We start from the raw sequence: 23,744 nt of genomic DNA on the forward strand, positions 1-23,744 counted from the left end.
TAAGTACAACAAAAAGGCATTTCTAAGTACAACAAAAAGGCATTTCTAAGTACTAAAACAAAGGCATCTTTGTTGTAAGAAGAACATCTTTTATTGCTAAAAGGCAAAAATTTCTGAGTATTACAGATTATTGAGTATGTTATATTAAAATGATTTTGAATATGAATGTCAGCAAATTATGTGACAAGCTCGGCTAATATAAAGAACTATATTTTGACATTGTTTTGCACTTTGTATGTAGTGTGATGCCATTGAAAATATATAGCTTTTGGGAATGGTATGTAGAAGTCCTTCCTGAAGCAAAATATTTGTATACTCAGATCATAAGAATGTGTTTTCAAATAGAGATATCCATGTACTTAAATGCATTGGAAAAAAAAGAATTCTGGTCAACTTGGGGCACCAGGACGATCTAGAAAGAAACCTACAACAAGTCAAATCTCAACCATAGTAAGCATCATGTGACATCTTGTAATAGGTGAAAATCAATGAACACCAAGGCCAAAAGCAAAAGATGCCTGGGAAACCAAAGCAAGCAACACAATCATGAAGGAGGTTATCCATATGATAAGTATTCCAGTCATACCTCCTGCTGAATCATTGCACACTTCAAAATGGCTGTGAATGAAATTGGTATTTATATTATTCCATACAAAGACATTCCACTGAAGTTACCTGACACAGCACCTATGACTTTTTGTTCGATTAAACTGTTGAAATGAGTACTGGGAATAGATGGATTATGAAAAGCCTGTGAGGAGGAAATGAAAGCCTTATGATGCAGCATGTTTTAATGGAAACTGTGCTGCAGAGCTATTGTAAATATGCACAGTCATGGGATACAGCATGACCAGGCATGGGAACATGCACTGTAATGGTGTAGTGAGGCTCCAAAATCATTTTAATATAATGTACTTAACGTCTGTATAAGAAAAAGCATATCTATATGTTAGAAGTAAAACATCGCTAAGTGGTACAAAATATCTAATTATCTGAAACACCCACATATGAAACCATAGGTATAGACTTACAACTTAAAAACACCAATAATGATTGAATTTATACATAATAATTTTGCCAATAGATTGTATTGAATATTATGACTTATATTTTAATGAAGTTTTTATTTTTAGCTCTGTACATTAAATATACTTTTAGCAGTTGTTTTAACAATTTGTTTTTAATATTTTGTATGAAAACTCCCTCTAGTAGCTAAACACTTCTTTGAACACATAATCCAATATTTAAGTTTTATAACGACTGAACAACTTGTTATTCTGTTATGGTGACATCCCTAATCTATATATTAATATAGAAACAGGAATAGAAACCAAAATATTTACAAACCATGTGCCCTGAGAGTTTGAAATTTCATTTTACTACAGTCATAAGTTTTAATTTTATCATTTGTACATCACAGTTGTCAAAACAATTTACTAATATTTTATGAAGTTAAAACATAGATATAATCAAAAAACAAAGAGATGCTAAATATGAGTGATAAACTTCTGCATTTAAATACTAGTATGATAAAGTCTTAATTTTTTTTAGTATGTAATAATCAACTTTACTGAATTTCTAAATAAACATTTAAAATGAAACTTACGTTTTTCATCCACAGTGTTTTCCTTAGGAACTGGAGTGATATCTGACAGTTAAAAAAAAAGTATTGTACTTCATTCTGCAAAGCATTAAACTATGAAATATTACATAATTTGTTATTATGAATTATTTATATAACTTTCACTATCATAAAATTCAATTAAATATAAATACCTTGCTTTAAATGTGTAAATGTTAAGGGTAATGAATGGGTATCAATTTTATTCGCATATTAAATGCATTTGAGGCAGTATTAAAAATGGAGAATACCAGTTATGAGAGAAATGACAACATTCTTCAAATATTTAAAAAACATGAGTGAGTCATCAGCATCAAGTTTTATGTAAAATTAATAGGGATTCCTACAGAACAATAGTAATGGAATATCATTTACAATGGGAATACTATCATTGTAAAACTGGGAATAATACCAGTACTCAACTGTTTTTAATTCTTTTTCCATCTTTATAGTTGTGTAATGACTTAAACTATTTTCTTTAGATAAAATGTCATCAGAATTACAACTTGAAATATTTAAAATCATCACAGTAAGACAGGAAATAAACATAAATATTTTTAAATGGTCCACATAAAGTTCCAACAACATATTATTAATATTTTAATAAATTAATATTTCATAAAGAATAAAATAGTACATTACACTTATACTTCCATAATTAACAATAAAGTAATGTAAATGTTAACAGCACCAGTGCTCATAAATATAGTCATTACAATCATTAATTAAATGTGTGAGGCAAAGTACTGTCCAAACGTTGATTAACAAAACAAAATCTTCTTTCTTTACCTAGTTACTGCCCCTAATCTGTTCAGTTGTGGTATTTTCAAATAAAACGGATTTTCCCAAATAATAAATAAGATAGGCCCACTAAATAACAGAAGAATCAACAAGATAATTATTACAAAGTAATTGTGATTTATTTTAATTTCAATGAATTTGAGAAAGAAATAAAGAAACTGGACACATTGTAAGACACAATGAATAATCTTCCTTTACAAACGTAAAAACAATGTGTGTACTTGCTGTGGAATGCTGGACAGTCACCTTTCTGGAATGGAGCTGTTCTTTCTCCAAACTGCACTTCATGAAAATTTCTTTTTAGGCAGACCACCGTCACTTAGTTAACTCGGGAATGTCAGACTTACCCACAGAGCAACTAGTGTACCCACATGACTATTCATTCCAATTTCAAATTTAAGAGAGATCATTACTTCAAAACAACATCTAATCTATCACTGAAAGACACTGCTGTCTATATTCATGCAGATGGTGCAGCTTTACAACCACACTCCCATGTACAGACCAGGTGATATCTTAAGAGAATGATAGAACAAAGGAAACTTAACTTTCTTGACCACGTGTTATGCGAAAACTGAAAATACCAGAATAACCGAAAAATTCCAAAGTATACTATATTGAAATAACAAGATACAAAGTACATGGTATGGTTATACACCACACTGTCACCAAATCTTTTTTGATATTTTTCTTTTTTTGTTGTACTCTAGGTTAATGTCATAATTGTCTTGGGCTTCTGTTCTTAGTGCCACTGGAAGCCTAAACTCTGACACTGTAAATGTCATGTAGTTCACAGGGATTTCCTGGTCAAAGACCGTGAATCTGTTTAAAGCTTGTCTAACATCACATCTTTTTGCATGAAGCTATTCTCAACATGCATTCTTTCTCTGTGTCAATTAACCACACACCATGCTGTGTATAGAAGTTTCCTACCCTTAAGGTGACTTTTAACTTTCCTCTTGTTGTTCACATCAATCCTGCTTTATCAACAAGAAAAAGTTTAATTTACTTATTTCATAATTTTCCAATATTAGAAGTGACATGTTTGAAATTACATTTATTTATTTAAGACCTAACCAGCATAAACGATCTTTTCTGAAATGTTTTATATTTTTTCTTTGGTCCTTCAACTGGTAGTCATTTGTATTTATTTGATAGGATTCAATAACCTGTAATTTTAGTAATATGCATTTCCTTCCTTACTACTAGTTCTTTTTACTATTCCAACAGACTCACCTTCACATGCTATTTCCTGGCCACTCCAATATCCAGACACTAAACACTGTCGAACTGGTATTCCAACCATCTTAAAATTTGGAAGACATTCATACTCCACAATGCTTCCAAAAGTAGTAGATCCATTTACAAGAAATCCTCTTCCATTTAAAACCACACTGGGGTGTTTACAGTCTACCACTAAAATAATATTAATGTATACTTAATTTCAGTTTGTTATTTGTCTAACATAATTCATGATTTCATAACTGTCAATGCTTTCTGCAATCAAGATATCTTCATTCTCTCCTTCCAGTATTAGTTTGTACTGTTATTAATACTATTAAATATTCAAGCTTGAATATGTAAAACTTTTTCTTGACACAAAAATAGCAGTAGACATTTTCACTGAATTTGTGAATTCATCAGTTCAACATTTTTGAAATACATTTTACATATTGAATTTTCTGTGTTAAAACTTTAAACTTTTCTCTTAACTTAAAGTTTGACGTCAACAAAAAAAATTAAACTTTTAACTAATAAAAAGTTTGTTAAATGTTTTATAAGTCCCTAAAAAAGTTAATTTTAAATTCTAAGAATAGTTTCAAATCATTTTGTAAAAGTTTGACTCTTAAACTTGTATCTATATTTTAATTTTGACATTTATAAAATTGTGGCAATGTAAATTATTCATATAAAGTAACTTACCTATGCATGATGGCATAGCACCTGACCATTGACCATTTTTTTGACATGTCCTAGTGATTTGACCTTTCAAATGATATCCTGGTACACAGGAATAATGAACAACACCACCAACAGAGAAGGTCTTGCCTTCCACTACTGTTTTTCGATTTTGTTTTTCTGGTTTACCACAGGAAATTTCTGAAGAATATTCGTTTTAAAATTATTCATTAGTTCTATGTTTGTTATTGTGACTAAAACTTCTCTGAAACATTTCAAGTAAGAAATTACATTTCGTTTCAAGGATCTATATACAGAAATGCAAGAAATGTTTGTCAGAATGAGTTGTTAGTCTTAAACAATATCACAAATAAGAAAAATGCAAAACCACTTGTTTTGCACTGATAAATTTATCTAATGAGAATCTTAAAAAGCTTTACATTTGAAATATGTTTTAAAACCAAACTTATACTCAAATGATAAGACAAGCCATTTTTCTATAATTTCCTTAAAATATGATGATTTAATATTTATTTTCCAACTTGTAATCTTTTAGTTTTAAAAAAATTAAGTATATTTTCTATGTAGTTATACCTTTTTTATTTATTTTATTGTTTTTATTGCCTCACTACTTCATTGTACTTACCCACACATTTTGGTTCTTCTCCACTCCAAGTGCTGTTATCCAGACATACTCTTCTGATTGGTCCTCTCACTTCATAGGTTTCTTCACAACTGTATTCTACAGTACTTCCATAGTAAGTAGTGTTTTCAAGCAACTGCCAACTTCCATTATTTATTAGAGATGGAATACCACAGTCAATGTCTGGCAAATAAATAATCACGAGATATGTTTATTGACTAGTAACGCTACAAAAAAAAAACAACATTAGGTTTAAATTCTGTACATAATCTCAATCATATAAATTATATATAAATTAGAGCTTAGAAGAATTAAAATCTTGTACATAAGAAATATATACCATATGAAAGTAAAATAGGAAGTAGTTGCAAGCTATAACCTTCTTATACTTTGTGTTAGGCTTCTTCTCTAGACAAATTTAAGTCAATTTACCTTTGGCTAACTGATATGAATATGTTATATCCAAGCTGAAATCCATTTAACCTATCCCTATCAGTTATGTCAAGTAGTCAAACTTAATTAAGTAAGAAGTTTAGAGCAAACTCTAAACAAAATGAAGGAAATGCGGTATACATAATTTTATTGTGGATAATAAATTATTTGAATATTATATTTAATTAAATGCATTATATCAACAGCAAGAGGTTAATTTATAAATTATCTGTTATATTAACTTCTTTTATACTTAGTAGCATTGAAAAGTAGAAAAATGTATTTAGAATAAAATATATAGATTTTATTATTAACAGAGTTTGTTAAAACAATAAGTTATGGAAAATTACATTTATTTTCATAAACATAAGTATTGTACTTCCTTGTAAATAGTAGTCAATTATGTAAAGGAACCCCAATTTAGTAGATTACTAAGTAACAAAGTTTTATTAGTGTAGTGGTTAGGTCTTTGGTTACTGTTAGAGTAAAGTTAGCTGCAGAACTTTCAACATGTTTGTCAAGAAATATATATAGTTTTATACTTATATATAGAACTTGTGGGTTCTCCAATTCCATACTCCAGTCTTCAAACATTGTTGTAATGATATACTTTTGACTGGCCAACAGCACATCAGTACTGGGCACTTGCTACAATTTTAAAAGAATCTACACCAGACCATTAATTACCTCCGTACATCACAGAGGCATTTATTTTACTTTTAACCACAATTTTATAGCATAAAATACTTGATATTTTTACTCTTGTGGTATTTCAAGGATACATCTGTTCACAGTTACCTGATATCCATAAAACTAAAAGGTTTGTGAATGTAATATGTGTAAAGTGCAGTGATTTGTTGCAAGTTGATTGAAAGAGAAAGGACACAATGTTGGAGCCCGAAGATAATATAACCAGGGGTGAAATTCTCAAAAAAAAGTAGAGGTACTTAGCTAGGTGAAGTGGACCTGTTTATAAAAAAATAAAATCTATGTGGAAACGTAAGAAAACAAGAAAGCAGCTCAAATAAGTCCCAGTACTAGTACCACCTTATAAAATATGTTCTGGTACTCAGTTCTGGCAGAATTTCACCCCTGAATATAACTCTGTAGTTGACCAACCCGAAAATAAAGCATTGGTTTGTTTGTTGCTAAGCATAAATTTACATAATGGGCTATTTGTGTTTTGCTCACCATTCACTAGTATTGAAACCTGATTTTTAGCATTATAAGCTCTTAGACATACTGCTGTTCCAATAGGGGGCAAAGGCAATGCTATATGGAAATATCAATATCCTATGGGACAGTCTCAAGGTATCTTTCAAACACAAAGTTGAGTAGGACAAAGAGTAACTATCCATTGAAAGAGCAGATAAGTTTCTTGATAGGTTAAGCTCAAAAACACCTCAGGTTGAATTTTGCATACTATCTCAAATGGCGATAGTGTGTTCTAAAATTATAACATAGAAAAATTTTAAATTATGTAGATAAGAAATACATACTATAAAAGAGTAAGATATATAGTACTTGCATACTACACACACTTACATATCTTCAAGCTTTGAAATAAAATTCAACACTGTTACTAGTGTTAATATTCAAAGTCGTATATATATTACCTTTACAACTAGGAGCACTTCCCGTCCAAAGGCCATTTTCTTCACAATGGCGCATTCCAGTACCAATGAGTTTGAATCCTTTTGAGCAAGAGTAAGTCACAAGACTGTTCAAGAAGGTTGTACTATTTGGATAAGTGACCTCTCCTTTCAACACAGGAGGTACTATACCACAATCAATATCTATAGATGGAGAAAAATATACAATTCATTGTAATTATTTAAAGAAAATTTTAATTTATTAATTAATATTTCATATTACTAGATGAGCATATCTCTGTTTATCTGTGTATTGATCTTTGTGAAATGTTCTAGCATGACACACATCTTTAAAACAGGAACAAGTGCAGCCCATTAGTTAGTGTACATGCCAGACTATAGGTTTTAGATTCCTGATGGAATGGTCTATTTTTTCATTGGGGTGTGTGTGTCTGTGAGTCAGACTAGTTTTGGAGAATTCCACTCCTCATCAGTGACCCTGGACACTATCACCAATGAAATATCAGACCAAATATCTATAGAATGATAGTTTTTTTTGTGAGTGTAAAACACTTAAATACACCATTTCAAAAAAACGAATAAAAACATAGACACAAAATAATATACATCACAATACTGTGGTTACAGTCCTTAATTTTGAAATGACAGATTAAAGAGAATGCAGCTAATTAACACCATCAGCTCTAAGGTACTTTTGTAAGGATGAATAATGGGGTTTGACCATCACTTTTGTAATACATTCATAATCAGAAAGGATAGAGTGCACTTTGCTTTTTGGAAGTTATTATTTCAACTTGTACCTAATTGGTTGCTAAACACACATCATGACATATCATCATGCTAACCATTTTCATATTGCTGCACCTATTAACAATGTTGTATACTTTGTGGTGTTTTTCCTATAAACTTCCATTATTTTTAAATATTTCCTCAATTTACTGCTGCAATTTCACCTAGCAAAGAAATTTGCAAACAATTGGATATCTTGTGGGTAAATAAAACCTTCATATTTTCACATGGTATTCAGCCTGTAAGTATTCTTTGTGTGCACTAACACTTACCTAGGTTTAAACAATATTTGAAAGATTAATTGTTTTTTAATAATTTTATTTATTGTCAAGGGTGCTATCATGTGTATCAGTCATCATAGGGTATAATTATTACAAGTAATATTATACACTAGTTTTTTAACAGTTTTATTAATTTTATATTGAAAGAAAAAACTAATTGAATAGAGTTGTTTAAACATTTGTTTAACAACAAGTAAAACCTATATTCAATAAATATTTCTTGACTTTGATTATAATCTAAAGGAGTTTTTACTTCTGCTTAAATTTATTCATTATTAAGTCTAAGTTAGGAAAAGTTGAAATATACATGGAAGACTATAAATAACAAAGAATTTGTCAGTTTTTTGTTTAGTAATGCCCAACCATTTATAATTTTTTTAATGTCTTTTCTCAGTCTATTTTTTAATTGAATAAGTAATTTTTTTATAGTTCAGATGTCAGTCAAAGTATACCAGGAAGTGATACTCAATCCATCATGACTGGATATCAACAATTATGTTGAATGCCCACTAGAACACTTACAAGATATTTATCATACATGATGCAAAAGATGCATAGAAAAAAAAGGGAGTGAATTTTAATATTTTTTATTTACTTTCATTACACTGTGTTATTGCTATAACATCTGTTCAACTGTTACTGCATTTTTTTATATAAAATATAACATTTGTTATTTGATTTTGGTGGAGTTCATGTTCTGTTAAAATCAGTGAATTAAAATTAAAGTAAAATGACAGTTTGACCTTGAAATTGTTTCTCAGTTACCCTGTGCAAACCATGGTTAACAATATATGGGGGTAAGCTCACTCATGAAATGATGATAGCATTTTTCATCGTTTGGAATTCTTAATCAAGATGTATGACTCTTCTAACCTGTAAAATATACCGTGTGATAGTATTACTGGTTATATTTCTTTAAACAATATGCAAATGATGCATTGAAAGGGTGGCAATATTAGTGTATTTAATGTTTGTAGTTATTGCTTCCATGAAGCAGCTTCTACATACTATTATAGTGTTTCATAATTCGACATTTTTGAAGTTTTTTTTCCTCATTAAAATTTTTGTTTTCAAATTCATGAAAGTCAAAACAAGTTAAAAAAAAAACTATGTTAGCATAATAAGTTTTATGAGAATTTATTTTCAAACGAATTGGATATATAGATAGATTAAGAAATTTGATATTTCTGGCAACTCTGACTGATTCCCAGGCCATGAGATATTTGAAGTTGAACAAGTCTTAAACACCTATTAAAGTTGTAATAGAGATGTGACAGACTGTATGAGATGTGGGGGTGACAGTGCCGTTAGTAGAAGGAGGAGGGTTAAATAGTCCATCATAATACAGTGCATAATGGTGGCATAATAGTGCATTAAAAAATTAGTAAACATTTACTCCTTTTATATGGGATAAGGTGATCTGTAATCACACACTGCAACAGGATGATTATGCACAGGAAATGGGGTACAAATACCCTTACATTACTCTCCAATACGAGCACTGTATGGGAGTAAAATTAAAATACAAGGAAAATGTACCATCAACAAAGAAATGCTTGTTACTTAAAGAAAAAATTCAAGTATTATTACATTTTGATTGCTACAGCTTTTTAAAGTAATTAATAGATATTGTAAAGAAAATGTTTATTGCTGATATACTTCAGTTCAACTCAAACCTCATTAATAATACATCAAATTCATTTAGTGCTGTACATCTACTAAACAAACTCAGCTGCAACTTACAACTGTTATACTTACATTTACAAATGGGAGGCTGTCCTGTCCACAATCCATTCAATCCACATTTTCTTTTGGACTTTCCAATCATAAGATGACCTGGTTCACAGATGTATTCGATAGTTGAGTTAACTGTGACATTATGAGGTTTTACATAGGACCCTTGTAGAGCTTCAGGCTCACCACACTCAATCACTGTACAAACATAAGAAAAAAGCTTACTTTCCATGAAGAAATTGCAGTTACAAGCATGCAGAAATACCTAAATAATGCATATTACATCAATTTAACTGACTTCTAAAGAAGCAGGTGTGTTGGTCCTCTTCATATGGCCTGATGGTAAGCATGCTCAACTCACAAATTGAAAGTCAAATAAACCCCATCACCAAACATGCTCACCCTTCCAGCCATGGGGGCATTATAATGTGACAGTCAATCCCATTGGTAAAAGAGTAACCCAGGAGTTGGTAGTGGATGTCGTTGGCTAGCTACCTTCCTTCTAGTCTGTCATTGCTAAATTAGGGAGCTTTGCACAAAATTCAAAACAAACAAAAAACCTCTTCACATTAAACAATATTTTATTTGCTTTCTTTCAGCTAGTGTAATCATATATTAAAAATTAGAAGTTAAATGTTATTTCATTAAACTATGTTTTGAATTGTAATTACAATTAATTATTATTCAATTAACAGTTTGAGTTGTGATCATAACATGGGAATAATGTTTTATTACAATGGTGCAGTAATTTTTGGTATATTTTATAACAGTAGAAATATCAACAGTTAAATGGATTAAGTTAAAATCAGCAAACTTTCTTAAACATATTTTTCTTACTTTTACAAAGGGGATCTGGTTCTTCCCAACTTCCTGTATCTAAGCAAATTCTTTCATTCTGACTGTCTAGTTCATATTCTGGATCACAATAGTATTGGACCTTACTTAAGTAAGTGGTGGAGTGATCCAATAGAACAAACTTTCCATTCTTTATATCTGGTGGTGGGCCACAATCAATGCCTGAAAATAAATCAACAAAAATAAATTAGCACCTACAGATCAAGTAAATATAATCTAATGACTGTCTTATTTAAAAATTTGGAAGTGATATTTTAAATAAACATTAATAATGATTTCTATAATAATTAAAAAAAAACCAATGATGAACCATCAAAGTATATGTTAATTGTGTCACAAATAAATGAGTGTATAATACTCTATAAAAGCTTTTTGTGTTACAACTGTATGTGTTATGTCACAAGAATGTAATTTATTTCTGTCACAGCCATCAGTATGCATAATCCAAAATAATATAATTTCACTTGTTTTACAAGTGAAAGAGTGAATTAACACAACTACCACAGTGTAAGTTATGAAACAATGCATTCTAAGAACAAAAGATGTGTATTTAGTTAGTTATACTCATTACAATGTACAGTTTTACTTTCACTCCTGTTTTGAGTGGAAGTTAATATTAAAAACAAAAATTCAGCATGAGCCCACAGTTTATTTTAGTGTTTTATGAGTAACAAGCATGTATTATATTTGCTCTTTAGGTGATTTTTCAAATTCCAAAAAGTAATGAAAACTATGAAAATAAAGAAGGACCAGTTAAAAACAGATTACAGTCAGAGGATAAAAAAAACAGGTGAAAAGGAAACCAATGTTTTAAAATGAAGAGTTCCTGTTGAGTCTCTTAATTTCAACAGTTTGACTTATTATGACACAAAAAATATCAAATTATATCTTGTGAAGTAGTGGTTTCTGTTTTATTTATTTTCACTTATGATTTTATTGTTTATATATTTATCTCAGCTATATTTTTATATGTCTTATATGTTAGCTCACCTGCATTACAGTGAACACTAAATATTAAGAGCAATTTGTATGTTAGGACACCAAAATGGGATTGTCTTGTTAATGATCACATACAATGAAACCTGGTGCTACAAAAACTGCCAAACGTGCTTTATAATTTTATGTTTATAACTTGTTCTGTTTGCTAATGTGTTTATTCAATCTCACACAAACCTTCCTATGAACCACATACTTATTTCAGAAATACCCTCTCCCCTTCTGAAAAAATCCTGGCAATGTTCATGGAACTGCTAACCACTAGGCCTCCCATGGTCCAAGAAGCTCTTTAGATTCAACTTTATTGTACACTTGAACTTAAAATGAGCATTGCATTCAGAGAAAACTAAAATAAAAATTACAATAATCAGCAAATAGGAGTATTATGGTAGTCTAGTATCTCATTACATACAATTAAAATTTCCATGTGTAAAATGCCAAATGCCAGTTGAATTGAACTATGGGATAACTTATCATGACTGAGGTATTCCTTACTTCACAACTGTTTTTACAAACTTTAGTAATTTTTCTTTCTATTATTCTGTTGAATATTGCATATTTTGAAAAGTGCAAGGTTAAGTCTTTAATATTTAGTTTTGTTAGTTAATGCTATCCAAAACTGCTGCTGTTGACATTCAAGGATAAAACTAACAAACAGGTACCTGATCTCTGCAATAACTACAGATTTTACAACCTAGTATGTGAAAGAACAGGTGTTGTGAGTTGTAAGTGGAGGAGTGAAAGATAATATGAAGTGCTGAAGTTAAAATAACTATTGCTTTGCAAAGTGAAACTGAGTAGCATAAATGAATAAAACTGCATTAAATAATAAACAGAAACTGTACTTAAATTAAAGTTGTGAGTAGAAATACATTAAAGAGACATAATTAGTGAGCTGAAGGACTTAGCATAGTGAGTCTTGGATCTTTCAAGATGGACACAGAACTGCTCTCTCTGAAGGCAGAAAGAAATATACCAGAAAACTGCTAAAACTGTAATCATAATTCAGATTCTTTCTGTAGTTAAAATCCAAAAACTAGATCAAAAAGAGTCTAGAAGTATAAATCAGATGTGACAGATGCAAATTAATTCTCAAGGTATAGATATAATACCAATAGTCTTTAGGTAAAGTAGAATATAACTATCCCATGGAACATTACCTAGATTTCATGATTAGAAAGTAATTTCTGAGACTGAATTTAACATATGACCTTTACCAGATTAAGTATTTTACAAGTTATATCTTGAAAAAGCTTAAAATATTTGTATTTTTCTATTTTATAATGTGGTATTCTAAAGTAAACTTAAAACCAACAGCTAAGATACTAAACATAATAACAGGAGATTCAAAAATAACTATTACTTTGAAATGAAGTTAAGAATTACTTGACCAAAAAAAGAAGAGAATTAACACAACTTTTCAGCAGACAAACACTTTATTTACTAATTCACAAACAAGCTTGTGAATAACTTTAATGGGAGAATCATTATATTAACCTTATTTGCACATGGTTGGTTCATCTGAGACAAAATTTGGCAAGCTTTTAATAAATGTAAAGTGCCTGTCATACACAAAAAACTCAGATATTTTAATAAAGTATTTTCACTAAAGATTTGCTTGTGAATTTATGAGGTCAGTCTGACAAGTTTGAATGCAAAGTGATTTTCATGTTAAGAATAAAATATTTTTTCACCTTACAGTTTTAATATTTCATTTACATAACCTCTAGGACCTCCTAAATGAACACCAAAAGTTATTTTTTTGGTGAAAGCTTTATACTTCATCTCTTATTTAATGACCTTAACACTAATTGTAGGGAAATCATCTATAACAAAAGTGAAAATCAAACTATGGTAAACAAATAATTAAATTACAGCTCACATGCTTACCTCATTGAGAAATTTTTTTTTTCATTTAACAATAAATTTCTCCTTCAACCAGAGGTGAAGAAGTGTTTTTGTGTGGCAGGGCAAGGAAAAAAAGACATTTTGATAAATATTTCTTGGGGATGTTGCATACACTGTTAGAAAGTCTAGAATCTGCTGTATCCAAATATACAATTGATATAATGGTAACATATCAATGGCATAGGAAGTAGTTGGGCCTAAATTAGTTTCATCAAAAGTGAATAACTCCAGGATTTTTTATGTCTGATCTCTGTACTTAAGCCACTATCTAATAAAATAAGTTTCTACTTTTTACATGTTGGCTATCTTTATAACAATGACTAAGCAATATACATAAAAAAACCACAAATTAGTACTTACATATGGGTCTTACACTTTTTTGTTGTTGAAATCTCATAAGTTTACTTTATTTCTTGATAGGATTGGTTTTAGTTCTTTACTTAGTTTTTATTTACTTCAAGATAATTATAAGCACAAAAAATACAATACAAAATAACTATTATAATTTAACTAGATTTCTAATTAAACAGTACGTCAGTTAATATTATTCATTTACCTGGTAAATATGCTCTCAGCAATACCAACAATGAACCTCTACACTGAATAATTCAAACATTGTCGTTTAAGAAAGAAATCAATAATTTTTAAATTTTCTCTTGCTGTTGGTTAGAAATAACCAATAGAAAATGTCAGAGAGAATTTATGGACATTTTTTGAAAACATGAAACCCACTGCCACACCCATTCTTGCACATCATCGTATTGTATATATCTCACAAAAATAAGGAGATTGAAGGCTACAAGTTGACATTTTAGCTTGAGGATATCTATAGTACCACTGTAAACTTTCTGAGAACCTTAGAACTTCATATAGGGCAGAAAGATAACCTAAAGTGGGCAATTCAGAGTGAAAAAGTATCAATGTGACACATACAAGTGAAAACTGAGAATTTATTTCAATATTTTCTTTTGAATTAAGAACTTAAATGTAATATAATATCAAAATTTCAATTATACCCTATGTTTTAACGTCAGGTTTATCAACATACATTGATAATATAGTTGTTTAATTAAATTTTGAATGTAACTCTGTAAAAGGTCATGATATACACATTAACTCTACACGTACACATAGGGTTACCAGCTTTGTGTAGACCAGCTATTCTCTTAATGACTACAGAACTTGAATAGCACAACACAGAACAATAAATTGGGTTGTTCTGAATCTACTAGAATTCCTATACTTTGCTTTGACTCACAAAATGCCTTTCCACATGCTCTGTTTGGCCGGTATGATATAGGCAAAAACTGAGTTTGACCTTCAGTATCCTCTCTTGTGATAACGATATGTCATCATGAAATTCATCATGGTCATCTTATGGGATTACCAAATCCAGCAACCATGTAGCAAAATACATACACGCAGATAAATTAGATATCTATGGTGCATGTAAAAAACCTGAATACAATATATGATTGTAGCTGTGATATATTCAGTTGAACTGAATATATGTTTGAGCTATTTGATAGGTATGCTAATTAACAGGTGATTCATTCAAGATATCAATTAAGAAGTGTAACTAAAACTCTTACTTAACTTTGTCGATGTAAAATGAAATAATGAGATTGGTCAAAATTAACACAAAATAAACAATTTTTATTAATGCATTAAACACCAACACAGTTGAAGGAGAAGTTTCAAACTAACAACATGCCAGGTTTCTTAGGTGCAAGAAACCTTGTATTTAAATAAAGCAACATTTCACTACAACATAACTGGTCATTCTAATTACATACTGGTGGAACTATAACCTATAGATATTACCTGAACTAATGTAAAAGGACACTGCTGTTAACATTCTTACACAATGTCATATTAAACAGTGTTCTCCATGGGAGGAAATAGGTGTTACCTACTTCAAGAACAGCAAAGGAAAAAAGGTAACTTGAAACAAGATCAACTTAATGGCTTTTTAACCACAAGTTATGTGAAATTTGTACATATCCAGAACAAAGAATAAATTCAAAAGAACTATTATAATTCTATAAGAAGACAGAAACACATGGTACATTCATATACCACATTTTACTGTCTTTCCTGCATCAGGCTCATCCCAAGCTGAGTTAACTTTAACTTTTCTATCAATAAAAATTTAACTTATGTTAACCATTTCTGTCTTCCAAAAATAATTGTACATCTCATATATGTTACAGCCCCTTAACAAAGAAAATTACATTACTATAAAAATGCCCTCAAACAGTGAATGCAACACATGAAGATAAAACCCTTTACCCATAGGTTATATATTGCAAAAGTTAGATAAAATTCTTTAACACTGGCTAATACATATAAATAAACCTTTTACAAATGAAAGAAATACTCTATATAATGAAAAACAGAGTATATAACTATCCTTGAACAATAAAATAGTAAAAAATGCTTTATGAAGAATGCTAGTGAAGAAACTACATATAATATAAAAAATAAATCTTTCAACAAAGATGCAAGTCTATAAACCCTTTAATATTGAAAAGCCACAAAATTACACTCTTTATCATTGATCATCTAAAATAAATGCACTTTAGCAGTGAAATCACAAAATTTTCAATCACAGCATACAGTAAAAAACCAAATCTCACTATTCAAATATCTCATAAATCAAACCCTTAAACAAAGATCAACATTTAATTATTAATATGACTAAAAATATACTTTAAAAGTTGTAAATAAAATCACTTTCACAATTTAAGTTATTCAACAAAAATGCCTTAAAGCAGTAAAGGTGATGCAAAACCTTAAACACAGAAATTCTAATTATTACTTCATAATAAGAATAATAAATTTAATGTAATCTTTTTTTAGACAATAGCAAAAACACATAAACCCCTCAAAATGAGCATTTAAAATAATAATAAAAAGCATCAAACCATCTACAAATTATAGAAACCAATACAAAAAGAATCTTTCATACAATACATTAAATAATCAAACAAAAAGCTAAATCATTCAAATTAAAAAAAAATGAAAAAGAAGTAATCTTTTAACAGTAATTATCTAGCAGGAATTAATAAACCTGCCACGAATAAGGCACATTTCAGGGACTGTAATGCTTGTTTGTATTCATCACTTTATCTAAAGTGCATTTCAGCTACAGCAAGAATCAGAAATGGTGAGGCTATTTAAGAGAAGTTGGTCATAAACTGTAGGTAGTATGAAGCACAAAAACTAAGGAATCTATAATCTTCTTGTTTGGTTCCAGGTTGAGGCCAATCTTGCATTGCTACTATTGTAAAAGGACTCGTGTTGGTTCCTTCTCTACCAACAATATGAACAAAAATTTCATTTTCATGTGCATAAGTGCATATTTACTGGGTTTCAGTTTCAATCCTGCATTGTTTTATCTGTTGGAATATAATTTTCAGGTTCTCAGTCAAAGAATCAAATGTTCGACCAAACAACAAGACATTTTCAACATAGATCATCCAGTTCTCACATTGCATCCCTTTCAGTGTAAGCTGCACTAACCACAAAACTCATACAAGTCATCTCTTATGCTAACAGCAGCCTTGGGTCTCTTATCATCATCCAGTGTCCAGATGTCAGGTCTAAAGTATTGAACTAACGAGCCCCTTCCAATGCATCCAGATATTATTCTCTTTGCAGTAATATAAAGACATGAACACAGGTGACAATATTCATGCATCTAAAATCAATGCAGAACCTGGGTATATCATGGAACATCAGTTCACCTGTCCCACAGGCAAAACTGATCAATAATCTCCACAATTCATCTTTCTCAAGGATGCTGATACCAGAACAGAGGTCAGCAACAATTATCTATGGTCTGTAAATGAACTGTCCTAGACATAGTCAGAGCATGACTTCTTTATTCATGTCTAGTTTATCTTCCCTCACCAGAATAGTTTGTTTCAATAGTCCTGAGTGGTGGTTTTGCTCAGAGTTCCTGATAAACTATGAAATCTGTCAGTTCTCTGGCCACTCCTGTATCAATAAAAACTCTATCTCTTGTCCCTATACTTCAACAGACATGTAACTAGACATACCCAACCCTCAAAGAGCTGAAAAGACTACAACGCTTTTTTTTGTGTGGTGCAAATTGTTTACTGCTCTCCCACAAGACAGTAGGCTTCTGAAGCTAGAGCTGTAGTATTCACTGAATGCCATTGGCTCTCATGAACCTATTCTATTGTACCATTGGTTAAAACTGATAGCCTTGTCTACTTTGCTGCTTGGCAAGATAGGAGCAGTTCATTCAAAAGTGACCCAATACTACATAGGTAAAGCAGGTGATTTACTCATCCCCAACATAACAACATCTTAATGGAGGCATTGGTGGCTTGTACACCATGGGAGGACTGGGATAGGTCTGCCCATTCGTTGAATACCAACCAGTGTGGCTACATCGCAACACTGATACTGGACTTTGCATTATTTTTATTGAATGATCAAAATTAGCGATAAAAATCACTAGGACAACATAATATACCAGTAATATTTAGGCACAAGTATTTAATAATACAGTTACAGTAATAGCTAAATATTTTTTTTATTGTAAACTTTTTAATGTTGGCTGGGTTTGAACCAGGTAATACGTGGATCCTTGGGTAGGTGAAGTCACTACAGTTCTGTTATAGGCTTCTTCCTTTCATATGAGTGAACTGAAGTTACCACTTTGTATTATAATATGATAAATACTGCCTCATTAAGAGTTAAAAGGTCTCACACATCTAGGTGATGTTGCATCATCTCTCCTTATAGCCCTTCCATAAACTTGTCTACAAGGGTATCCTTTCAATATGCTAAGGCCATTTACTCTGCAAATGGCACAGATCATCCATGTAAGCAATCAAGCTTTCTGAGGCAAACCTCTTTTGAGTTTTGAATTCAGCCTGATGGATTGCTCTGTTTACCACAAGGTCAAACCTCCAGTGCAACTCAATTACGACTTCCTTGCAGTTTGTTTGGAATATATATATTATTTTAAAACAAGTGGGTTCTTGTCAAAACTCCACACAGGCTAGTTCAGTTACTTTAGAACTAAATTGACACATCCTGAGAGTTGTTTCTCCTCCAAATGCTTAAAGGAGTCAAAGGCCAGGCTGTCTAGACTCAGGACCAGGCACAGCCTGTTCCAAGTCCAACTATTCCTGGTAGTTATCTACCTGAAATGCTTCAGTAAACAGTCTAAGTCTTCCTTTTCTTTGCTGTAAATGGTGGAGTAACTTGCTTTACTTTATTCACTGGGACTTGATATCATGACCAGAAATTGTCCTTTCTGAGTCAATTTAAAATGAAATAAAAGAAATTGTACACAAGTAATACATAAAATGAATAATCATTATTAATATAAATGCACCAAACCCAAACACATTGAGGGTGCTTTTGCAGAGGACTTACTTTGGACAATTACTCTTAAGTAGCTTCTCTCAGATATACTTGGTCAATACCAAGTTCTAGAAATAAGCTGACCAATTGACGGAAAAGTTTAAGACTAAATATTGGGTTTCTTAGTTTTTATAAAACCTTGGTTTAAACAGGGAACATGCACTACCAAATGACTAGTCATTCTCGTTACACGTAAGTGTGGCTGTAACCTCTAGATATTACCTAAACAACTGTTGAAGAACATTGCTGGTGACATCCTTACACAACATTGTATTAAGCAATGTTCTCCCCAAGACAGTAACATAAGTTACCTGTTTTGAAAATAACAAATGAATAAGGGTAACTTGAAACACAATCAATGGTTTTCTAGACCACTTTTTATATGAAACATGCAGAAACATTCAGAACAGAGAATAAATTCAGAAGAACTATTATAACTGCAAGAATATATAGAAATACATAGTATATTCATATCACACAGTCAAAAACTGGACAGAGCTGTTCAAACTAAAACATTTTATTAAAATATGGAAAATTATGTTAATAAAGATGGTGGCAGGACAGTTTGCTACTGAACATTTTGTTCCCAGACATTTCGCTACCAGTCTTTTCCTTACTAGAGAATTTTGCTACCAGGTCATTTCACTACCTGATAATTTTATGTCATAATCTCCCTTACACATCTTGTTTAAGATCATACAATAAGAATATTTCGTCAGTATTAGTTCACTAGACAAACACTCCAGTCATTAAAATATTAGAAAATATTTCTTCAGTATAAGTTTATTAGAGAAGCACTCCTTCAAAATAAAAAAGGTTTTTATGTTGTGAAACATTTGATTCAAAATGATGAAAGATCTGAACTTTAAAATGATTCAGGCTTTCCTCGAATACTTGTCGAGCCATAATGATTTATTTGTACATAGCCAGAACAGGTAGTGAAATGACCTGGTAGCAAAATACCCTAGTAACAAAAAGACCGATAGCAAAATGTCCGGGCACGAAATGTTCAGTAGCGAACTGTCCTAGAACCAATAAAGATATATTCAGATTATGATTTATAGAAAGGTTTAGTTTATGATAGCTACATATCATGAAAATACAGATTTTATTTAAAAACTTTTATTTACGGATTTAGAAGTAAAATAATGAGACCTGACGAAACAGAAAATAATTCCTTATGCAATGTAATCAGTGTGCATCATATCTTATCTGTACAATAAAATAGGGAAAGTAAACTTTTTTTAAATGTTTGACATAAAATGTTTAAACACCAAAGTTTACAATCCAAATATCAGTTTTATTGTTAATATTAATATATGTATAAATATAATTAAATATTTTTCATAGAATTAAAACCAGTTAAATGTTCTAGTAGCAAATATAGTTCTACAACTCTGTTATTTAATCTTTTAAATTAATCGATATTAAAATTCATACCATGCAGAATTTATCTTAAGAATCAGAATTACTTTTACTTACGTTTACACTCAGGTGGTTTGCTTGTCCAGTTTCCACCCAGTTCACAGATACTGAATTTATCACCGAGCAATACGTGTCCTTTGTTGCAACTGTAACTAATTGTGTCCCCATATTTATGTCCAGTTATATCCAAACTACCATTGGTTGGAGGTACAACAGAGGAACAGAAATGGACTGAGAAGACAGATATCAAATTTACACTAATGATATAAGAAATCAAATCTTTAAGCTTAAACATTTATTACAATAGATATAAGCAATCTGAGTTATAAAAACAAGTCTTGAGTTCATTTAAAACCATTGGTCACTACTTTCATCTCATGAATTACTAATATATGTGGTGAAGAAAAACTTTAATGCTCATTAATAGATCATAAGTACTAACCACTAGTAGTTAAAAATATGTACAGTCTAGCAAAGAAAGCTTGAAGAAACTATAAAGTTTGTTCTGTTAAAAACAATACAGCTATAGTCTGCAACTAATCAAACTCTGAAAACAGAGATGCAGATAATTAACACCAAAACTATGCAGGTTTAAATTCTGACCTGACAGTTTTTTTGCCAAAACAAGATTTTTTCTGACATAGCCATTAGCTTATCTTATCTTTAGGCAATGACAGTGAAAATATATTTCTTCAAATGAAATCAGTTTGCATTAACACTGAATGAAAACTTTTCTATTTCAGATTACTCATGAAAACTATCTCGTTGTTCCATAATAGTACAGAATTAATTATAAAAAGGACAGATTAGAGACATCAGATAGCTAGTTTAATTTTTCAAAAAAAGGTAATTTTTGAGAAAGGAGTTATTTGTCATCCATAAAAATAAATGCTGTTACAAATCTGAGTTTGTATTAATTTTTTTAACTATTGTAATCAGATAATTTGAGAGTGAAAAACTTTGAGTATAATATGTGCTTTCATCTTTTTTTCAAAAGTATGCCGTTTAAAATTGGCAACCTATGGAGTTGTAATTTCATTTGCTTGATATTAAGTGCCATAGAAAAGAGATGCTCTTTCAGAATCAGTTAGTTGCAGCACATAATGTTCTGGTAAAGGATGTTGACCTTGAAAACTACAATAACCCTGCAGAATTGGTTAGTTGCAGTACATAATGTTCTGGTACAGGATGTTGACCTTGAAAACTACAATAACCCTGCAGAATCAGTTAGTTGCAGTACATAATGTTCTGGTACAGGATGTTGACCTTGAAAACTACAATAACACTGCAGCTCTACTTTGTCATTATTCATAAAGCAAATCAGTAAATTATGTGTAATGACAACAGCATGAACACAAAACATGTTAGAATAGTATGGAATATGAAACTTTATCTAAAGAACATAAAACCTAGGTACATCAAGATAAAAACAAAACTGTTTCTGAATGAAGGTGCCATGTGTCATTAACTAAGAGCCCTTTACAATAAGACATTTCTTTGGGCAAGTAGAAGATTTTTCACATTATTTAAATGACATTAATACAAAGCTCTTAATAGTAGAGTGACCCAATTTATGAACATTTTTATTCTTTCAACAACTGCAACTGAATCTGCATGTTATTTTCTTAAGAAAATAACAGTTTTAATATTTTCACTTATTTACCAGAAAACAAAAATAAATTTATTTCACTGTAAGAATTTAAAGATTTAAGCTCCAAATAACTTTTTTTGGAAAGCTGTTGATGGGCGAGTTACATGCATGGTCAAATAAATAATGTTAAAAAAACTCTTCATAGCCACAAATTATAAAAGAAATAATCAAAAAAATATTTGATTCATGTTTATTAGTATAAAAATATGTTTATGAGAACAGACATTTTTGTTTCTTACAGTCTCACAGTTCATCCTTAGGAAAGATTATGCACTCAGTGGAATTAACGGCAGTGAGTTAGGAAGACACAATGATTCATTCATCATGAACAAAGACTGTGTGGTAGGTTTGGTTTATAGTAATAACTCACAAACACAGTAGGAATGTTTAGTGCCCAAAGGAAGAATAATGTACTGAATTACAAAGACACTCTAATTCATCTCTTAATAATTAGTATATTCTAGATGAAAATGATTCAGGTAACTTACACAGGCATTGTGGTTCTTCACCACTCCACTGGCCATCACTAGTGCATACTCTGGTTTGGTTTCCCATTAGGGAATAATTTTGGTGACATAAGTACATAGCAGTTGCATTAAAAGTAGTACGTGACTCAATAAGGTTCACATTTCCATTTCTAATATCAGGAAGGGGCCCACAGTTGACATCTGAAATTAAAAGAATATTTTATAACGGTTATATATTATGTTTTAAGCATTATATATAATAAAGAGCTATAGATTTATTACTCTCTTTTCACAAGGGTATATATATTAGTTAATTGTACAGAAGATTAAAAATAATATTAAATAATACTCAAAATTAATTACTTAAGTTGTTTTAATAATTAACATGCTAATTGTTAGTTTTGCTCTAAGTAGGTAGCTTGCTCTGATAAGAAGTTAATATTAAATGTACTTAAAATTTGATTTATTATTATATTTTGTCATTTAGTTATTCCTTTGATTCAGAAGGAATAGGATAAAAAGCTATACCCCTGCCACTACACTATCTCAATTCATTAATCTTAGCTTGTAATTACTTCTAAAACCTACATTTGCAAGTTGGAGCAGAGCTAGTCCAGAAACCATCTGATCCACACATTCTTCTTTTTGCTCCCATCACCATGTGTCCAACTGGACACTGGTACGTCACAAACTTGCCAATCCTGTAATCATTCTCAGTAATAGTTGTATTTTCCTCTATGTCTGGACTTCCACAGTTCGAAGGTTCTGCAAGAGTAAGCATGAAGTCTTAGAAACTTAAAATGCTTTATGAAACCATATTTCAAACTATAAAATCATGCAAAATTACAGGAAAAGTTAAAATGGGGCTTCCAGAAGGAAATCAATGTGTAACCAATTGGAGATACTAACTAGATTCTAATTGAAAACAAGGGAAAGCTATCTTAACAATTAACAATAAGCAACTGAAGCAGCCATGAGATTCTTAATACAAACAAACTAGACAAAATGGAAGGTACTCTATATACACTAACTGGATTCATGCTAGTCTTCTAGCATAATGGACTAAATCAAACAGCCACTACAACCAGGGTCAAACAAAAAAAAAAGGAATTTATTACATTTTGACAACAACAGAAATCCAAAATGAAACTTTTAAATAAACGTAATATAAAGTATTGTTACGTCTCCGTTGTTAATTGATTTTCCGTAACTTCGTACCGACG

At 30.7% G+C, this 23,744-nt stretch overlaps 1 protein-coding gene across 1 annotated transcript in view; it reads right to left on the reverse strand.

Annotated features, from left to right (window-relative positions):
* LOC106461037 (sushi, von Willebrand factor type A, EGF and pentraxin domain-containing protein 1-like) overlaps nucleotides 1-23,744 on the reverse strand; it is a 42,976-nt gene that overhangs the window by 9,363 nt on the left and 9,869 nt on the right. Inside the window, exons 3-12 of the mRNA XM_022387857.1 lie at nucleotides 23,110-23,286; nucleotides 22,543-22,722; nucleotides 20,461-20,634; nucleotides 10,651-10,830; nucleotides 9,838-10,011; nucleotides 7,013-7,192; nucleotides 4,968-5,147; nucleotides 4,346-4,522; nucleotides 3,659-3,838; nucleotides 1,607-1,648 (exon numbers count right to left, since the gene is read on the reverse strand). Coding sequence (XP_022243565.1) covers nucleotides 1,607-1,648; nucleotides 3,659-3,838; nucleotides 4,346-4,522; nucleotides 4,968-5,147; nucleotides 7,013-7,192; nucleotides 9,838-10,011; nucleotides 10,651-10,830; nucleotides 20,461-20,634; nucleotides 22,543-22,722; nucleotides 23,110-23,286 — 1,644 coding nt within the window. The remainder of the gene's footprint in view (nucleotides 1-1,606; nucleotides 1,649-3,658; nucleotides 3,839-4,345; nucleotides 4,523-4,967; nucleotides 5,148-7,012; nucleotides 7,193-9,837; nucleotides 10,012-10,650; nucleotides 10,831-20,460; nucleotides 20,635-22,542; nucleotides 22,723-23,109; nucleotides 23,287-23,744) is intronic.

This window comes from Limulus polyphemus, unplaced genomic scaffold (assembly GCF_000517525.1).
Source record: "Limulus polyphemus unplaced genomic scaffold, Limulus_polyphemus-2.1.2 Scaffold885, whole genome shotgun sequence".
In the NCBI taxonomy this organism is placed as follows: Eukaryota; Metazoa; Arthropoda; class Merostomata; order Xiphosura; family Limulidae; genus Limulus; species Limulus polyphemus.